A 17,608-nucleotide genomic window follows, 5' to 3' on the forward strand; every position below is an offset into this window, starting at 1 on the left:
TGCAAGCAAGGTATGATAAGAATCATTGTTTCCAGGCTGTAACAGTGTTGACTCCATAAACTTTTTAAGTTTCCTCACATGCAGTCTTGCATATGGAATTAGGCTTGCACCCAGGAATGTCATTTTTTGAGAGGGTACCAGTTGTAATTTCTTTTCATTTATCGTATACCCTAGACAAGTTAGAACCCTTTTCAAACGCCAGATGTTTTAGAAGAATGTCCCTGTTTTCTGCCTAAATTAGACAATCTTTCAGATATGGATATATTTGAATATTTCTTAATCTGCAAAATGCAATTACTGGAGACCGTCACTTTGTGAAGACCCTGGGTACAGTAGATAAACCAAAGGGCAGTGCAGAGAACTAGTAATGCAAGCAGCCTGCTTTGAAGCGGAGGTATCTTCTGCAAGATTCCCTGATTGGGATATGCAGGTAAGCCTCTTAAGTTTAGAGTTACCAACCAGGCATCTTTGCCTAGCATAGGAAGTAACTGTTGAAGAGTCAGCATCCTGAATTTTGGAATGTCCAGAAAAGTATTTAGAGTAGATAAGCCCAGAATTGGACGTCATGATTTGTCTTTTCTGGGTACCAGGAAAAGTCTTGAATAGAAACCTTGTCCCTTTTCCACTTCTGGTACCGGTTGAATAGCCGCCATGTTCATGAGGGGTTTCTGGGCCTCTGCCCACTGATTGGGGGCAGGTCAGCCATCCATTTGGGAATGGCGATGTGTGGAAATGAAATCTGTGGAAATGAAATCTGTATCCCTGGGATACCATATTTAAAACCCATTTGTCCTAGGTTATAAGCTGCCAGTTTCTTGCATGAAGTGCCACTTTTCCCCCCCAAAGGGGTGGCCAAAAGGCAAGTGCTTGGTAAGTGTAAATGGAAGTCATTGAGACTGCTTACCATAGGGAGGTGCCTTGTTGTTTCTAGATTTGGAGTGGGAGGCACCCCATTGTTTTGTTCTAAAGGCCCCTTGTGACTGAAACCTGGAGCCTTTGGAATTTCTGGGTTTGACTTGAGTGGCTCTCGAAGGAACTGGTAAGGACCTCTTAGTAGACCAGTGCCTACTAAATCTTGGAGGTTGCACTTGTAAGAAATCTTTCACAGTTTGCATAGATTTAGCTTCATCTTCCATCTTTTTTAAAACCTCTTCAGCCTTATTACCAAAGAGACTGTCCTGTTTTAAAGGAGCATCCAACAATTTTGCTTTAACATGCTCAGGCAAAGTTTGCTCTTTGAGCCAAGCATGCCTTCTTATCACAGACCCAGTTACAGCAGCCTTGCAAGAGGCCTCCAAAGAATCAAAACCACATTCCAAAGTATGTTTTCCAACTTGTTCAGCTGAATGCAATAAATCACATAAATCTTTATTTTCCACACAGTCAGAAATTAACATCATTTTCTGTTTAAGCAGTCCCATTATATGCTGTTGATATTTAAGCATATGAAATTGACAGTTTAAAGCCCTGATTGCCAAGGTTGCAGAAGTGTAAACCTTCTTACCCCATCTACCCAGCGCCCAGGAATCTCTATCAGAAGGGGTAAGATTTTTATCAGAAGGGGTAGGATTTTTAGCAGTAGAGGCTTTAATGCCCTTGGGACCCTGAGAAATGGTTTCAGGATCTGCAATAGGATTTTTGAAAAGGAATTTGTGGGAGTCGGGAACCCTGTAGTACCTGTCTGGCTTACAAGGAGCCGGAGGCAGAGAATCAGGAGCCATACTAGATTCTGAAAAAACATCATCTACAAAGTCTAGAATAGGAGGTATAGCCAAAGGCCTATGCTGAGGAAGAAGAAGAAAATCCCCAAGTCTCTTTTTAGAATCAGAGAAATCCTGACTTTCCCAGTGGAAATGTTCCCTTAAAGTATGCAAAGTTTCCCCAAAAGAAAAATCCTCAGGAGGAGAAACAGAAGGAATGGAATCTTCTGCATCAGAGTCCTCACATAAATTTGTATAGACAAATCCTGTTCATTAGCAGAGTCAGAAGAAATAGAATCCTGTTCAGAAGATTCATAATCAATGTCTTGCCTAGGCCTCTTAAAATGGGGGGGGGGGGGGCTACTCCTGATCAGAGTAATTAAATCTTCAGCCATCTTGATCATCTGTTTCTTAGGCATAGGGGCCTGCACACATGGCCCAGGCATCGTTTTTTTAGCATAGATTTTGATTTTGGCCTTAGTTTTGAAGATGGCGTCGGTCTAATATACAAATCTGTAGGCCTGAAAACACCCTCAAAAGCAGGTGCCTGCACAGCAGCTCCGGACCCATCTAAGGTAGAGACATCCACGAGTTCCATAAACGAAGCATCTCGCGGCATACCGGACTCCGAATGGGTCTCAGTAGAGGCCTGCGAATCAGAAGTAGCGGGTATCAGGGGCTGCGAAAGCACCTCACTGAGTACCAGCGAACTGGCTTAGGAGAAGCGTAGTCGTCAGTTTTGGACTTAAGACGGCCTGTCTCTGTCTTTTTCTTTGTATTTTTTTTTAGGTATTCCGGTAGTCGGATTGCTAACAGACGACATTTCTGGATAATTAAATCGTGAAGCAAAAATATAACTACGTTTAATAGTGCATTGATAAATTTAACACAAAACCGACAGCAAGGTACGCTGTGGTCAGGGCCTAGACAAGGAATACAGTACAAATGAAAATCCTTATGAGGTATTTGCTTCCCACAAGTAATGCAATTATTAACTTTTACTGACATCGGTAAGGAGCAAGAAAAAGTTTCCCCAACAGGGTACTTGGCTTTTTAGTTGAAGACTTTGGTTCTGACACTCTAAAACGAAAATTTTAGGAGTCTGCCGGCACTTGTGAATTGCTTCTGCTGCGGGCACAGTGCGGCAAGAAAGACTGATGTAATGGCGTCGGATGCATGTTTTATACCCCTGATGACCTGACGTCATGGAAGAAGGGACAGCAACTGACGCAGGACCCAAGACTTTGTTAATCAGGCCGACTGAGGGCAACCTGCCAGCAGATTACCCAAATGTAATGACTGCAACAGAGAAACACAAAGAACGTCTTGCGAGAGTCAGGTACTCTGTAATACCGGTCAGGTTTTCTGGAAGCTGGAGGTAAAGTGCCTGGGGAAATGCTAGATTCCAAGAAAGCATCAACTACAATGTCCAGAACAGGAGGGATAGCTAAAGGCCTGTGTTGAGGGAAGAGTAAGAATTCCCTAAGCCTCTTTTGGGAGTCAAGAGTAATCCTGGCTTTCCCAGCGAAAATGCTCCCTAAGAGTGTGCAAGGTTTCACCAAAAGAAAAATCTTCTTAAGGGGAAGCAGAGGGAATGGAATCCTCTGCATCAGAATCCTCATAGGCAGATAAGGGCAAATCTTGGTAATCAGAAGAAACAAACAGATTCCTGATCAGAAGAATCAGAAGGAAAATCAGTTTTAGGTCTCTTAGAGGGGGAAGGCTGGCTTCCCCTAATTAAGCTAAAAAGGTCTTCAGCCACTCTAAGCATTTGTTTTTTAGGCATACGGGCCTGAGCATGCGGTTTTGACGTCTGTTTTCTAGGCGTGGGTCGAGTTTTAGGCCTGGATGAAGAAGATGGCGTCTGTTTAAAATGCAAGTCTGTAGGCCTGAATACACCCTCAGAAGCCGGTGCCTGCACAGCAGTTCCAGACCAATCCAAGGTAGACACATCCACAGATTCCATAGTTGAAGAAGCATCTCGCTGCATACCGGACTCCGAATGGGTCTCAGTAGGGGCCTGCGAATCTGAGGTAGCGGGTATCAGGGGCTGCAAAAGCACCTCACAGAGTACCGGTAGACTGCTGACTAGCTTAACTGAAGCGTCGTTGGCAGTTTTGGACCTATGCGGTCTATCTCTGTCTTTATCCTTACGTTTTTTTCAGAATATCAGTAGTCGGATGGCTTACCGAAGTCATTTCTGGATAATTACACCGAGTACCAAAATAATTTGCTGAAAATATAGCCAGACAATGAATAGTTTGGGGGTTGAACAAGGCACAAAACCAAAAGCGATGGACGTCGTGGTCTGGGCCTAAGCAAGGAATGCAGTACAAATGGAAATCTTTGAGGCATTTGCTTTCCACAGGTAAGACAATTGTTAACTTTTATTGACATCAGTTAAGAGCAAGAAAAAGGAATCCCCAACAGGGTACTTAGCTTTTTTTGAAGACTGCAGTTCTGAAACTCCAAAATGAAAATTTCAGGAGTCTGCTAACCCGAAAGTACAGTTTTGTACCTACTATAAATGTAGATATCCGATAGATATGCAAATGCAAGAATCCGGCCGACCGAAGAGCTGCCTGACGACAGGACAACCCATTTGTTATGACTGCAGATGCATCCATGAAGGACATCATATGGATTGTCCTGCCTCAGGCAGCCCTCGGTCGGCCAAATTCCAAAGTCTGGGTCCGGCGTCGGCTGGTGTCGCCTCCTCCGGCGTCTGCGGCTGGAGTATAAAGGCATCGGCCGACGCCATCTTCTTCAGTGTTTCTTGCCCCAGATGCCAGGTGCCCTCCTAGGAAGGCTAAATTTGGTGAATGAATAAAAAATTCCAGACATGCACAACAGTAATAAACAGATACACCATAGGGGATACCCCCAGCTAATAGGAATAGGGGTAGGGACCCATAAAGAAAGTTGCAGAGGGGTAGGAGGGTGGGAAAATCCGACTGCAGTTGCATATCTATCGGACATCTACATTTATGGTAGGTACAAACCTGTACTATGTCCTTCAAGAATGCAACTGCAGTCATAACATATGGGTTGAATACCATAGCCAAGCTGGGGGTGGATGGAACTAAGAGAGGGATGGTGTACCTAAAATGCCCTGCAGGACTGCTGGAGCAAAGCCTGCTCGGGATCTGGAGTATAAGGGCAGGTTGTAGTGCTTGGTAAATGTATGCACGGAGCTCCATGTAGCAGCCTCTAAAATGTCCTTTGTTGCCACTCCTCTTAGGAAAGCTGTGGATGTGGCTATAGCTCTGGTGGAATGTGGCCTATTATTGGCTGGCACACCTTTTCCATGGAAAGAATAGCAGAATCTGATGCAGTGTCCAATCCATTTTGAAATTGTTTGTTTGGAGATTGCTTTTCCTTGTACTCCAGCAGCATAGGCTACAAACAGTTGGTCAGACTTTCTGGTGGCCTTAGTTCTGTCCAAGTAGTAGTGTAGTTGCCTGTCTATGTCCAAAGTATGCAGCAGTTTTTCCCCCCTATTTTGAGGATTGGGGAAGAAAGTAGGCAGGTGAATAGCTTGATTTAGAGACACCCTGGAAATAACTTTTGGCATGAATGTAGGATTGGTTCTTAGAGAAAGTCTGTCCTGATGAAAAATGAGGAAGGGAGGCACTGCCATGAGTGCCTGTATCTCCGAGACTCTTCTTGCAGATGTGACTGCCAATAGAAAGACCATTTTCCATGATAGAAATTGCATTTCTGAAGTTGCTGCTGGCTCAAAAGGAGGAAGAGTTAATTTTTCCAAAACGAAATTGAGGTCCCATGCAGATACTTGCTGTTTTCTGGGAGGTTTGATATTCTTTATCCCTCTTAGGAACTGTCTTAGCAAAGGATGTGAAAACACTGGTGGGTCACAATTGTATTTTGCTGAGATTGCTGAGGCGTGAATCTTTATAGAAGAGTATGAGAGTCCAGTATGAAACATTTCTGCCAAGTATTCTAATATCTGAGGTATACTCAGTAATGTTGTATCCTGACCCCTGTTGGCATTCCAGATGCTGAATCTCTTCCACTTGGCTGAATAGGTTTTTCTGGTGGAAGGTCTGCGTGCTTCCAGTAAGATCTCTTGAACTGTTTTGGAAAGAGAGATAGCTGGAGGAGTCATGGTAACCTCCAGGCTGTCAGATGCAATGTTGTTAGGTTTTGATGGACAGTCCTGTAATTGTGTTGTGTTAGAAGCAAGGGCCATAGGGTCAGAGGCCATGGTCTGGTCCGAGTTATGCTCAACAGCAATGGGTACCAGTGTTGCCTTGGCCAGTCTGGAGCTATCAAAATGCCTGTTGGTTGTTCTGCTTTGATCTTCAGTATCACCCTGGTCAGCAGAGGTAAAGGAGGGAATGCATAAATCTTTAGGGATTTCCAGCTGAAGGAGAGAGCATCCGTTTTCCAGGCTAGAGGATGGTGGGTCCTTGTGCAGAACTTTTCCAGGTGATGATTTAAGTGGGAAGCAAAGAGATCTACGTCCGGTCTTCTCCATGTCTTTGTTAGTTGAGAGAAAATGTGAGGATGCGGCATCCATTCGTGTGGATCCAAGAAATATCTGCTCAGGTTGTCTGCCAGTACATTGTCCTTGCCTGGCACAAACTGGGATTGTAAATGTATCTTCAGACTCAGGGATTTTTCCCAGAGAAGCATTGTTAGTCTGCAGAGGGGATAAGAATGAGTGCCTCCCTGCTTGTTTATATACCACATGACAGTGGTGTTGTCTGTCCTTATTAGCAAATGTCCTTGTTGTAGTGATTTTTCGAAAGCCTCGATTGCATGTATCACTGCCAACATCTCTTTTTGGTTTATGTGCAGATGTCTTTCCTTTGGTGTCCATAGACCTTGAATGCATCTGCCCTCCATGTGTGCCCCCCCCCCCCCATCCATGATCTGAAAAGTCTGTTGTAATAATTTGACCTGCTTGAGGTCTGTTGAAAGACATGCCTTTTGTTTAACTGACTTGCTTGAGCCTACCACAAAAATTCCTTTTGCAGACATGGAATAAGTGGGATTACGTCCTCTAGGCTTTGGCTGTGTTGGGACCATAAACTTTTTAAGTACCATTGCAGCTTTCTCATATGAAGTCTTGCCAAAGGTATCAGAATAATGCAAGATGCCATGAACCCCAGGGCCTGCAGGATTTTCCTTGCAGTCAGCTGGGAGAGTTTTGCTAGGCCTTTGAAGTACTCTGGTAACTGCTGCTGTTTTTCCTCTGTGAGGTAGGCCATTTGAATTTCTGTGTCCAATTTGGCTCCTAGGAAAATAATCTGTTGGGATGGCAGTAGTCTTGACTTCTGAATGTTGACTGTGTATCCCAAGGCCTGCAATAGTTGTATGACATAGTCCAAGTTTGCTTTTAAGGTTTGTTTGTTGTCTGCTTGTATGAGGCAGTCATCCAGGTAGGGGTATATTTGAATCCCCTGGAGTCTGCAGTGTGCCACTACTGATGCCAGGCATTTCGTGAACACTCTGGGCGCAGTAGATAAGCCAAACGGCAATGCTGAGAATTGATAATGCTCTGTCCCTGCAAGAAATCTGAGGTATCTTCTGCAGCTTTGTCTGATTGGGACATGCAGGTATGTCTCCTTGAGGTCCAGAGTGACCAGCCAAGACCCCTTGCCCAGCATGGGAAGGAGTTGCTGCAGCGTCAGCATTTTGAACTTTGGCACAATGAGAAAAGTGTTTAGAGTTGACAAGTCCAGTATAGGTCTCCATTTGTTTTCTTTTCTTGGAACAAGGAACAGTCTTGAATAAAATCCCTGGCCTTGTTCCTGAGGAGGAACCCTTTCTATTGCTTTTATACTTAACAGCTTTGAAACTTTGAGTTAGTGCCTCTGCCCTTTGATGATGTGGCAGGTTTGGCATGCCTTGTCTTATTGGTAAAGTATGGAAGTGGAATCTGTAACCCTTGTCTATTAAATCCAGAATCCAGTTGTCCTTGGTTAAGATATGCCAGTTTTTTGAGAATAAGGATAATTTTCCGCCCAAAGGTGCTTCTCTTTGAGCCTTTGTAGGCGGTATGAAAGTCAAGTCATTGCGATTGTCCTTGTGGTGCAGCTGGGCTGCCTGCGCCACTTCTTTGATTTGGAGGTTGCCATTGGCGGCCCCTGTAGGATCCTCGGTATTGCCCTCTACCTCGGGCACGCCTGCTTTTTCCCCTTTGAAACTTGTCAGAGCCTGGGAAGGACCAATTCTTTGAAGGCCAGTTTCTGCTGAACCTGGGTGGCTGAACCTGAAGGAAATCCTTGACTGTCTGTACTGACTTAGCTTTTTCCTCAATGGATTTCAACACATCTTGTGCATTAGCACCAAAAAGCTTCTGTTTTTCCAGAGGTGCCTCAAGTAAATTTACTTCAACATGGTCAGGCAAAGACTGATCTTTTAACCAAGCATGTCTACGTATCACAGCCCCAATCATAGCTGCCCTACATGAAGCTTCCAATGCATCATAACCACACTGAAGAAAATGGTTGTTAACCTGATGAGTGTTATGTATATGTTCCTGCAATGCCTTTCTATCAATAGGCTCAGGAGAGGCTAATTTTTTCTGTAAATCATCCAGTAAAAAATCCCGGTACTGAAACATGTGAAAAAGGCAGTTAAGTGACCTCATGGCTAGGGTGGTAGAGGTATAATACTTTTTTACCCCATCTCTCCAGGGACCTAGCTTCCCTGTCCGCTGGCAGTGGATTTTTGGCAGTGGAAGTAGCCACTCCCTTGGGGCCCTGTGAAATAGTTTCTAGATCCACAGAGTGGGCCTTAAAGAGATGCTTGTGAGTGTCAGGGACCCTATAATATCTGTCTGGCTTGACAGGAGCAGGGGGGAGAGAATCAGGGTTAGCACTGGAGTCAGAGAAAACATCATCCAAAACATCCATAACTGGAGGAATAGCTAAAGGTCTGTGCTGGGGAAGCTTGAGGAAGGTACGCAGCCTTTTCCTGGAATCAGAGAATTCCTGACCCTGCCATTTAAAATGTTCCCTCACAGGAGTGCAGGACTTCACCAAACGAAAAATCCTCTGGAGGGGAGGCAGAGGGAATTGATTCATCAGCATCAGAGTCCTTGTAGGCCTGGAAGGATTCTTCTTTGGTATCAGAATGCTCTGAATCCCCAGAGGCTTCATCTGAAGATAGGTTGTCAGCCTGCTCAGTTCTGGGCCTTTTCTCTGCAGGTGGCAGAGAACCTCTGTCTGGATGAGGCTGAGACCCCCTGATAAGAGAAATAAGATCTGCAGCAAGAGACATGATCTGTTTATCAGAAGAAGGGGCCTGAGCAGCAGGTTTAGGATGGGCCTTGGCCTGGCTGGCGGCCTTAGCACGTGCAAAGGCCTTGATGGACATGGATACAGGAGGCCTAGCAGCCCCACATGCAGGAGTAACCTTGTCTACAGAAATGGTGTCGGGTAGATCCAGAACTTCGGTTTCCGGAGGAAAATCAACAACCGGCACCGGAGAGATCTCAGAGACCGAAGGTCGTGTCAACGCTGTGTCGTCAGCCTGGAGCGGTTGAATTACCACTTTCGAAGGGACCGAAGCACTAGCGGAGGGTTTAAGAGTTGCATCGGTGGTGGATGCGGGCCGAGGACGTCGGTCCCGGTCCTTTTGTTTCTTGGCAGATTGAGTTGTCGGTTGATCCGACGGCATGATATACGCGAAAGATTCACCGAAAAAGTCTTCGGCAAATTCTGCCCGGCGCCTGAGAGTGCGCTTATTAAAGCAAGCACAGGCAGCACAGGCCGAGACGTCGTGGTCTGGGCCCAGGCAAGGAAGGCAGTAAGAATGGAAGTCCTTATGAGGTATTTGTTTACCACAAAACAAACAATTATTAACTTTCTCAATTTGTTCTGACATCGGCTGAGGCAAGAAAAAATGTTCCCCAACGGGGTACTTAGCTTTTAGATGACTTCGGTACTGAAAACACAGGAGCTGACCGACCAGCACTTGCGAACTGCTTCTGCTTCGGGCACCACGCGGCAAGAAAGACTGAAGAAGATGGCGTCGGCTGATGCCTTTATACTCCAGCCGTTGTGACGTCGGAGAGGAGGCAACACCAGCCGACGCCGGACCCAGACTTTGGAATTCGGCCGACTGAGGGCTGCCTGAGGCAGGACAACCCATATGTTATGACTGCAGTTGCATTCTTGAAGGACATCTTGCAAACTGTTTCGGGCACTGCGCGGCAAGAAAGACTGATGTAATGGCATCGGCTGCATATTTTACACCCCTGACGACCGGACGTCATGGAAGAAGAGAGCATCCGACACAGGAATCCAAGACTCTTGGTATTCAGGCCAGCTGAGGGCTACCTGCAGGCAGATAACCCGAATGTGATGACTGCAACAGTGAAACATGAAGAACATCTATATTTACTAACTCCAGGAGCGCACTACAGTGGGGAAAAAGGGCATAGTAGTGGCAACATGCAAACTACTGTAAGGTACGTGAAAGGTATATGCCCTTTTCCCCACTGTAGTGGGATCCTGGAGTTAGTATACATAGTTGGGGAGTGGGGGGCATAGCCCCCCACTTAGTCTGGTTTTATATGGTCCAGTTTACAATTTAGTATGTTGAAATTCAGTATTATTGGTTTCAGTCAAGTGACTTTTCAGTCTTTTGAAATTTCAGTCTTATGGTTTCAGTCAAATGCGTTACACAAATGAAGCTTCTATCATATAAGGATCCATATATACATATGTGTGTACACACACACATACACACATACACATATATATATATATATATATATATATATATATAAAATGTATTTATTACACACAGTTTTGTACATATGTATATAATATACCACAAACGTATTCCCTTCTATATTTCCAGATTAATGGCACTTGTCTGAATGTTTTATTTGCATATTACACATATTAGCTGAATTATTAATAGATGACTTTATAGCTGAAGTGTTGCAAAACAAGGCCCACTATATTTGCACCTATTTTCATGAAAGCAAATCACTGTAAACAATTCAAAATTAAATCCTACAGAGGGGATAGCCAACAACATGACTGTAAGACCAAAGTTTGTTTACATCAGTAACAAATACAAACCCTAACTTGGAAATACAAGCGATTATAATCAAATTAGTAAAATGAAAAAAATGCATCATTAAATGTGGAATATGTAAATGCATCAATTTTAGCAAGTTGGTTATGATGTGGGAGGATACTTATGAAAGCATAGGTCATTATGATTGCAGAGCACAAGGCATAATGTAGCTACTTGTTTAACTTGCCCAGCATTCTATGTGCTCAAAACTAAAAAGAAGTTGAAAAAAATATCAACATATTTGCAGTGTTACAAAATGAGACTACTGCCCTTGCTAAACATTCTAATGGTTGCCCTAGTTTCAACAAATTTACGTTTACAGTATTACAGAAATTACCCTAGGATGACAGAAGAAATAATTGGAAAAATTTGTTGTGTCATGAATTACCCTGGCAAATAACCTTAAGCAGTAGATAAAGCTCCTGCTATTAATGAACACATCTAATTAAATAGTATGTAAATACAAAAACAGTAATTGGTTTTCTTTCTTTTATGTTTTAATGGGCTATTTTATATTCAAAATACAAAGAAGGGAATTGTATTCATAGTTTATGTCTTAAAAGGGTATTTTATACTCAACTTTATACTTTTTGCTACTGTATATACTTAAGTGATGCATAACATTTTATTTTGATGAGGTCTACCACTGTGTAAGAGGAGAGTTTAATGTTTTTTGTTTTACATTAAACTATTAGGATTAGTTCAGTTGAGTGATTTTGTGTTTATTTTGATTTCTAAACCTGGAGTATTGTCGGCTCTATGTCATGTGTGATATATGCACAGAGTGACAATGTTAGCGCGTGTGTATATACACATGTACACATACACACAATCTGGTTGCATGACTACAGATCAATCTTTTTTTTGTTGCTATTTAGGCATTTTACAGTTCAAAATATTAACAATTAAAAATATCTAAATAAAAAACATTGACCCAATTGCATCCCAAAATAATATTTTTGCATGGGGAAAACATCTCTGCTACTCTCTCATGAGGGGTTGCACCCCCACATCCACTGCTAATTGTGTGTGTGTGTGTGTGTATAGGACTATATATATATATATATATATATATATATATATATATACACACACATACATACACATATGTAATGTAATATATATATATATATATATATATATATATATATATATATATATATATATATATATATATATATATATATATGTAATGTAATATATATATATATATATATATATATATATATATATATATACACACACACACACACATTTATATATATTTTTTTAATATATTTTATTTTCTCTCTCTAGACATACATATACATATTAGTGGATATAAAAAGTGTACAACCCCCTGTTAAAATGCCAGGTTTTTGTGATATAAAAAAAAAAAAAAAAAATGAGACCACAATAAATCTTTTCAAAACTTTTCTCCCGCTAATGTGACCTATAAGCTGTGTATGTCAACTGAAAAACAAACATACCTGTTAAATAAAGGAAAAATATAAAAAACGTACAATAAGCTGGTTGCATAAGTGTGCACACCCTTAAACTAATACTTTGTTATAGCACTCTTTGATTTAATCATTTTTAACAGGGGTGTGTACACTTTTTATATCCACTGTGTGTGTGTGTGTGTGTGTGTGTGTGTGTGTGTGTGTATATATATATATATATATATATATATATATATATATATATATATACATATACACATACTCTGTGAAAAAGTGCCCAGTTAGCTTTCAAATGTAACTACACAATCGAAACCAGCAGAACAAATAATGTAAAAATTGAAGAAGAAAAAAAACACACAGAAGTCTAGGATTAGATGCTTAGCCAACTTTAATGGCCAATTGGTCAAGTCACCTCACCAACAAACCAGGTTCCACCTTAGCGTCCTCAGTGCGTGTGTTAGGGAGTGCCCCCCCCCTCCTTTTATACATACTCATTTAAAGCAACAGTAAATAGAACTTCACGCCCACATGGAAGAAAATAATTGAACAGCATTATTTACATTGTTGAGATATATATCATACAATGATTATAAACCTTAGTTTTAACAGACCTAATATATTTCATACTTCCCAATACAGTTATCAAAACATGGCATACATTTACCAATGGTCATTCAATCCAGGTTTAAACAGAGCCACAAAGTTTACTATCCATTGTCTTTCTTTTTTCACCAAAATAGTTTGTTTATGCATCATAGAAAGGTTGTCACCTATCAATAAGATAACTGTGACCCTATATAAACACTTTCCCCACATGCTGGTTTTCTAAAAAGAAACAGTAGTAAAATAAGTCATTTTTTACCATATCTATAACAAAAGGTGGTACAGTAGCAAAATCGGTGCTTAGCCTCAGCTTAACTTTACCTTCTTTTCAATCCTTTGATTCGAGCAGTATCTCCATATCAACACAAAAAGCGCATAAATCAGGAAAACCAATAAGAAAAAAAAGACTTAAGGGAGACCCACTTGATGCAAAAAAAACAAGCCTCCACCACCCTACCGTACAACATACTATACACCCCCTACTTATAAGGTTTAGTCTGAAACCCCTAAAAATGGAAAAAAATAAATAAACATGTGAAATGCCAGCCCACTTGAAATTTTGTAAATAATTATGTCTCATTTGTGAATATTTATATTATATATACAGAACTGTATGTTAGGTACTCATCTTCAAGAATGCAACCACAGCATACCCTAACTTAGAAAACTAAAAAAAAAAGTTGAAATTAAGTGCTTTACGGTGTGCTATAAAAGTTGTTTAGTTCAGTTTTCTTACCTAGTGATTTGGCAACAGAATAAGCTTCTTCTGGCGATGTTGCAACTTGACCATTTGGTACAGAAATGCCAGCATCTTTAAGCAGTTCCATGCTCAAGTACTCATGTAGTGAAAGATTCCTTTGCTGCTGTTGCTGGAGTCCATGGCTGGCAAGCAGTCCAGAATTACCACCCAATATCTAATGGAATCAGACAGTAACATATTCTATCCTTAAACATGAAGGCAACAACATTACACATTTTACAAACACTCATAATAAAAACCTATAACAAATTTTAAATAACACTGGTTTCAAAGTAATACTTGCGTCATTAGATAAATTTTCTTCACCTTGTTAAGTTCAAACAACTTTCATTCATACAATATTTAATAAAAACAAAAATCTTGAGTACATCAGTCCTACAAATTAATGTCTGCTCTCCCAATGTGCGCATGGATTTTCTCCATCTATTCTTATAGTTTCTTGCTATCTCTCAAAAGCATATCATTCATTGGTTATAACCAAAGATCTTGAACTCATAACAATAACCGTGAGACAAGGAGTACACTCAGCAGAGACCATCCTAAATACAAAATGAAAAGCAGGTACTTAGTGTACATAGAAATTTGTGCAGTATTTTCTACTCACCACAGATTACACTTGGTTTGGGATCCCTGCAGCCATCTATATGTATTATGCATATATATGCATGTTGATGTATTTATTTAACATTTGTTTTATGGGAAAGTCCAACTTGGAACAAGCCAATTTTCAGCTGAGGCCCGTGTAGAAATGCTCCAGATGCAGGTCTTTATAACGTGGGAGGAAACCGGAGTACCCGGAGGAAACCCACACAAAGGCAGGGAGGGCAAGTAGATTCAGCACAAAAGGCACCCCAGCCGAGAATGACAACCCCTTACTGTGAGGCAACAATGTTAAACACTGCACCAATGTACATTGAACATTCATAATATCAAACGTCTTAACTTTCCCTCAGGGATAATCTGATAATCAATTGCTTCTTCCAGCATTACGTTCCAGGAGGTCCCAAGAGGAAAAAAAATGGGGGAAAAAAAAAAAAAAACACGGAGTGAGAATTTACAATTTCTCCACTGTTACGCAATCTCAGAAATGGTATACATAACTAGCTGGAGGGGCTCCCCCCTAACAAAAAAGGTGAATTTTGTTTTGAACTTTGATATTCTGAAGTACACCTCCCCCACCCTACCCCCCAGGTCATGATCAGACCTACTCTTTTACCCAGTTAATAAGGTAAGTCCCATTCAAATACAGCGCATTTTGTCTTTGCACAACATGCAATCAACAAATGGACTTTTAATATAAGAAATCCCTTATAGTCAGAGTTCCAAATAAGCAAGTTAATAAAACAAGAAGATTCCAGTGAAAAATGAGTGTACCTACTCATGGCATGAGATGTGTGTGTCAGTTCTGGAGAGGTTAATTCCAGTGCTTCTTATTTCACTAGCTCATTCAAGCATTGGAAGAAACTGTTTTCATTAAAATGAGTGTGGTCATTTGAATGCAGTGTGTGTGTGTGTGTGTGTGTGTGTGTGTGTGTGTGTGTGTGTGTGTAGGGGGGGGGGTTCCTTCTCACTACTCTCTCCTTAATGAGCAATGAAGGAGCCTATGTATTTTTAAATCTAACGCACTTTAAAGGTTTCAAGTTCAAAGCAAGCTAAATTAGAACATTATTTAAAGTATGCTTATAAGTTGCAGTAGACATCTACAGTGTCAAGCTGAACAGCCTTTGCCATCCAAGGAATTTACCAGGCAGGGGTGGAAACAGAAGTATACTGCTGGGCATTTTTTCCATATGACACAAGCTTGCACATGCATCTATGGAAAATTTAAAAAACGTCGCCAACCTACCAACCTACATCATGTCTTTGGAATGTGGGAGGAAACCTAAGCACCCAGAGAAAACATACATGAACACAGGGAGACTGCGCCAACTACACACAGAAAAAAAAAAAAAAAAAAAAAATCACACCAACTGAGAACAGTACCTCTTGGTGCAAAAACCACACTGCTACCAAGTGCACCACTTATACCACCCTACTATTTAATTATTTTTTTTTTTTTAATAACAAAACAATACAAAACAATGTTTAGACCGCATAAAATGTGTGTGTGTTAGCTTGTACAAAAAAAAATAAAAAACAATGGAAGGGAGACAGAACCACATACAGAACTGAAATTTCATAATTCCACAGCTATTGAGATGTATTAAACCAATTATGGCTCAGAAGTCCTACAAAAACATATCCATTGCTAATTAATTTCTTAAACTAAATATTGCTACCCAAAGTGGTTTTAAAGGGAGATAACTCTTCTAGGGCTGGGGAGGCCCTCTGACATACCCCTGGGCAATACAATACTTCCCATTACACAACAACCCCCCAATTAATATTCCAAAACATGCACGTTGATTGATCAGCATGCACGTTGTAAATCAAAGACTTATACTAATGGAAAAAGGTCCGGTCTCCTGGACTTTTTCCATTAGTATAAGTCTTGGCGAACACAAGATCTCCGTTGCTTTTTAGAAAGGAGTTTAACATAGCGAGACAGCTTTAAAAAAAAAAAAAAAGTAATGGAGATCTTCCTTTCTCCATTGCTTTTTTAAAGCTGTCTCGCTATGTTAGACTTCTTTAACATAGTGAAGCACTTTGTAAAAAGCAACTGAGATCTTGCTTTCTCCGTTGCTTCCACCCACAGCTCTGATGCACTGTGTAAGCATACGCATGCACAGTACATCAGAACTGCCGCAGAATAACAGACAGCTGCGGAAGGGCAGCACGGAGGCATTATACAATACCACTATTTAAGAAAAGTAAGCATTTTTTTTCTTAAATAATGTCATTGTATAATAGCAATAACCCAATTCTGGGTGTGGGTAATGCTGGATTTACCCACGGTTGTCTTTGTTTGGCCACTCGGGCTTCGCCCTCGTGACCAAACCACACCAACAGTGGGTAAATCCAGCATTAAAGTTAAAAAAGAAAAGCCAGCACTAAACTCCTAGAATTAGGCAATCTTCATTTAATGTCCAAATTCAAGACAGCAACATAACCGTACACCAACATGGTTGTACCGGTTTCGGTAAATCCTTCCATCAGCAACCAAACATGATATACAAAATAAAGACAAAAACTAACTTCCTGTCTTGCAACTTATATAAACTTCATATAGGAGGAATGGAGCACCCTCTAGTGCATCAATAAAATAGTGCACTACTTTAAAAATACATGAAATGTGTTACAAATTAACCTAGTTGTCCCAATTATATAAATGACTATATAAACCCAAATATAACAAAAATATAACAACTATATGAATTGGATGCCTCAAAAATGGTCATTCAAGCCAGGGGAAAATAGAGCCCCTAGTTTGATGATCCACATTTTCTCTTTATAAGTGAGCTTATCATGTAGAACATGGGATTGCACATGTCTGCCCTTGATGTGATCAATGACCATAAAACAAAAATTGCCCGTAGGGTGTTTAGAAATGTGTTTATATAACGAACTGGAGCCCTTTTTGTTTTTAATATCACTAAGATGTTCCCCTATCCTAACTTTAAAAGGATGGGAAGTTTGTCCAACATAGAAAGCTTGACAATTGCACTGGGCCAAATAAATCACCCAAGATGTACTGCAATTGGCAAAACATAATATATCAAACTTGTGGACAATTTTGTGAAGAAAAAGTCCGACATTTCAAACACCCTAGGGCAGTAGGTACAATGACCACATGGATAGCATCCAAAAACAGGGCTTGTAAAAAGGTGAGCTTGAGTAATGGAACATGCATCTCAGTAGTAAACCTTCTTGTAATGAATAAAAAGAGCCCAAAGACCGCCCTTTCCGAAATGAGTAAGGACACCGGTCCCCTACATATTTCTCTAAGACATTATCCAATTTTAACAGATACCAATACTTATGGATACTGTTCATGAAGCCAACTGTATTCCTCCCATAAGTTGTAACCAATCTAAGCAAATCAGACTTGACATGATCCCGATTTTGATAGAATAATAAATCAGTTCTATCTTGCCGATTTG

At 40.9% G+C, this 17,608-nt stretch overlaps 1 protein-coding gene across 1 annotated transcript in view; it reads right to left on the minus strand.

The window, feature by feature from the left end:
- Positions 1–17,608, minus strand: part of SUCLA2 (succinate-CoA ligase ADP-forming subunit beta) — a 730,522-nt gene that overhangs the window by 565,035 nt on the left and 147,879 nt on the right. The window contains exon 2 of the mRNA XM_044071591.1: positions 13,545–13,722. Coding sequence (XP_043927526.1) covers positions 13,545–13,722 — 178 coding nt within the window. The remainder of the gene's footprint in view (positions 1–13,544; positions 13,723–17,608) is intronic.

This window comes from Protopterus annectens, chromosome 5.part0, assembly GCF_019279795.1.
Source record: "Protopterus annectens isolate FY-2018-M chromosome 5.part0, PAN1.0, whole genome shotgun sequence".
Lineage (NCBI taxonomy): Eukaryota > Metazoa > Chordata > Ceratodontiformes > Protopteridae > Protopterus > Protopterus annectens.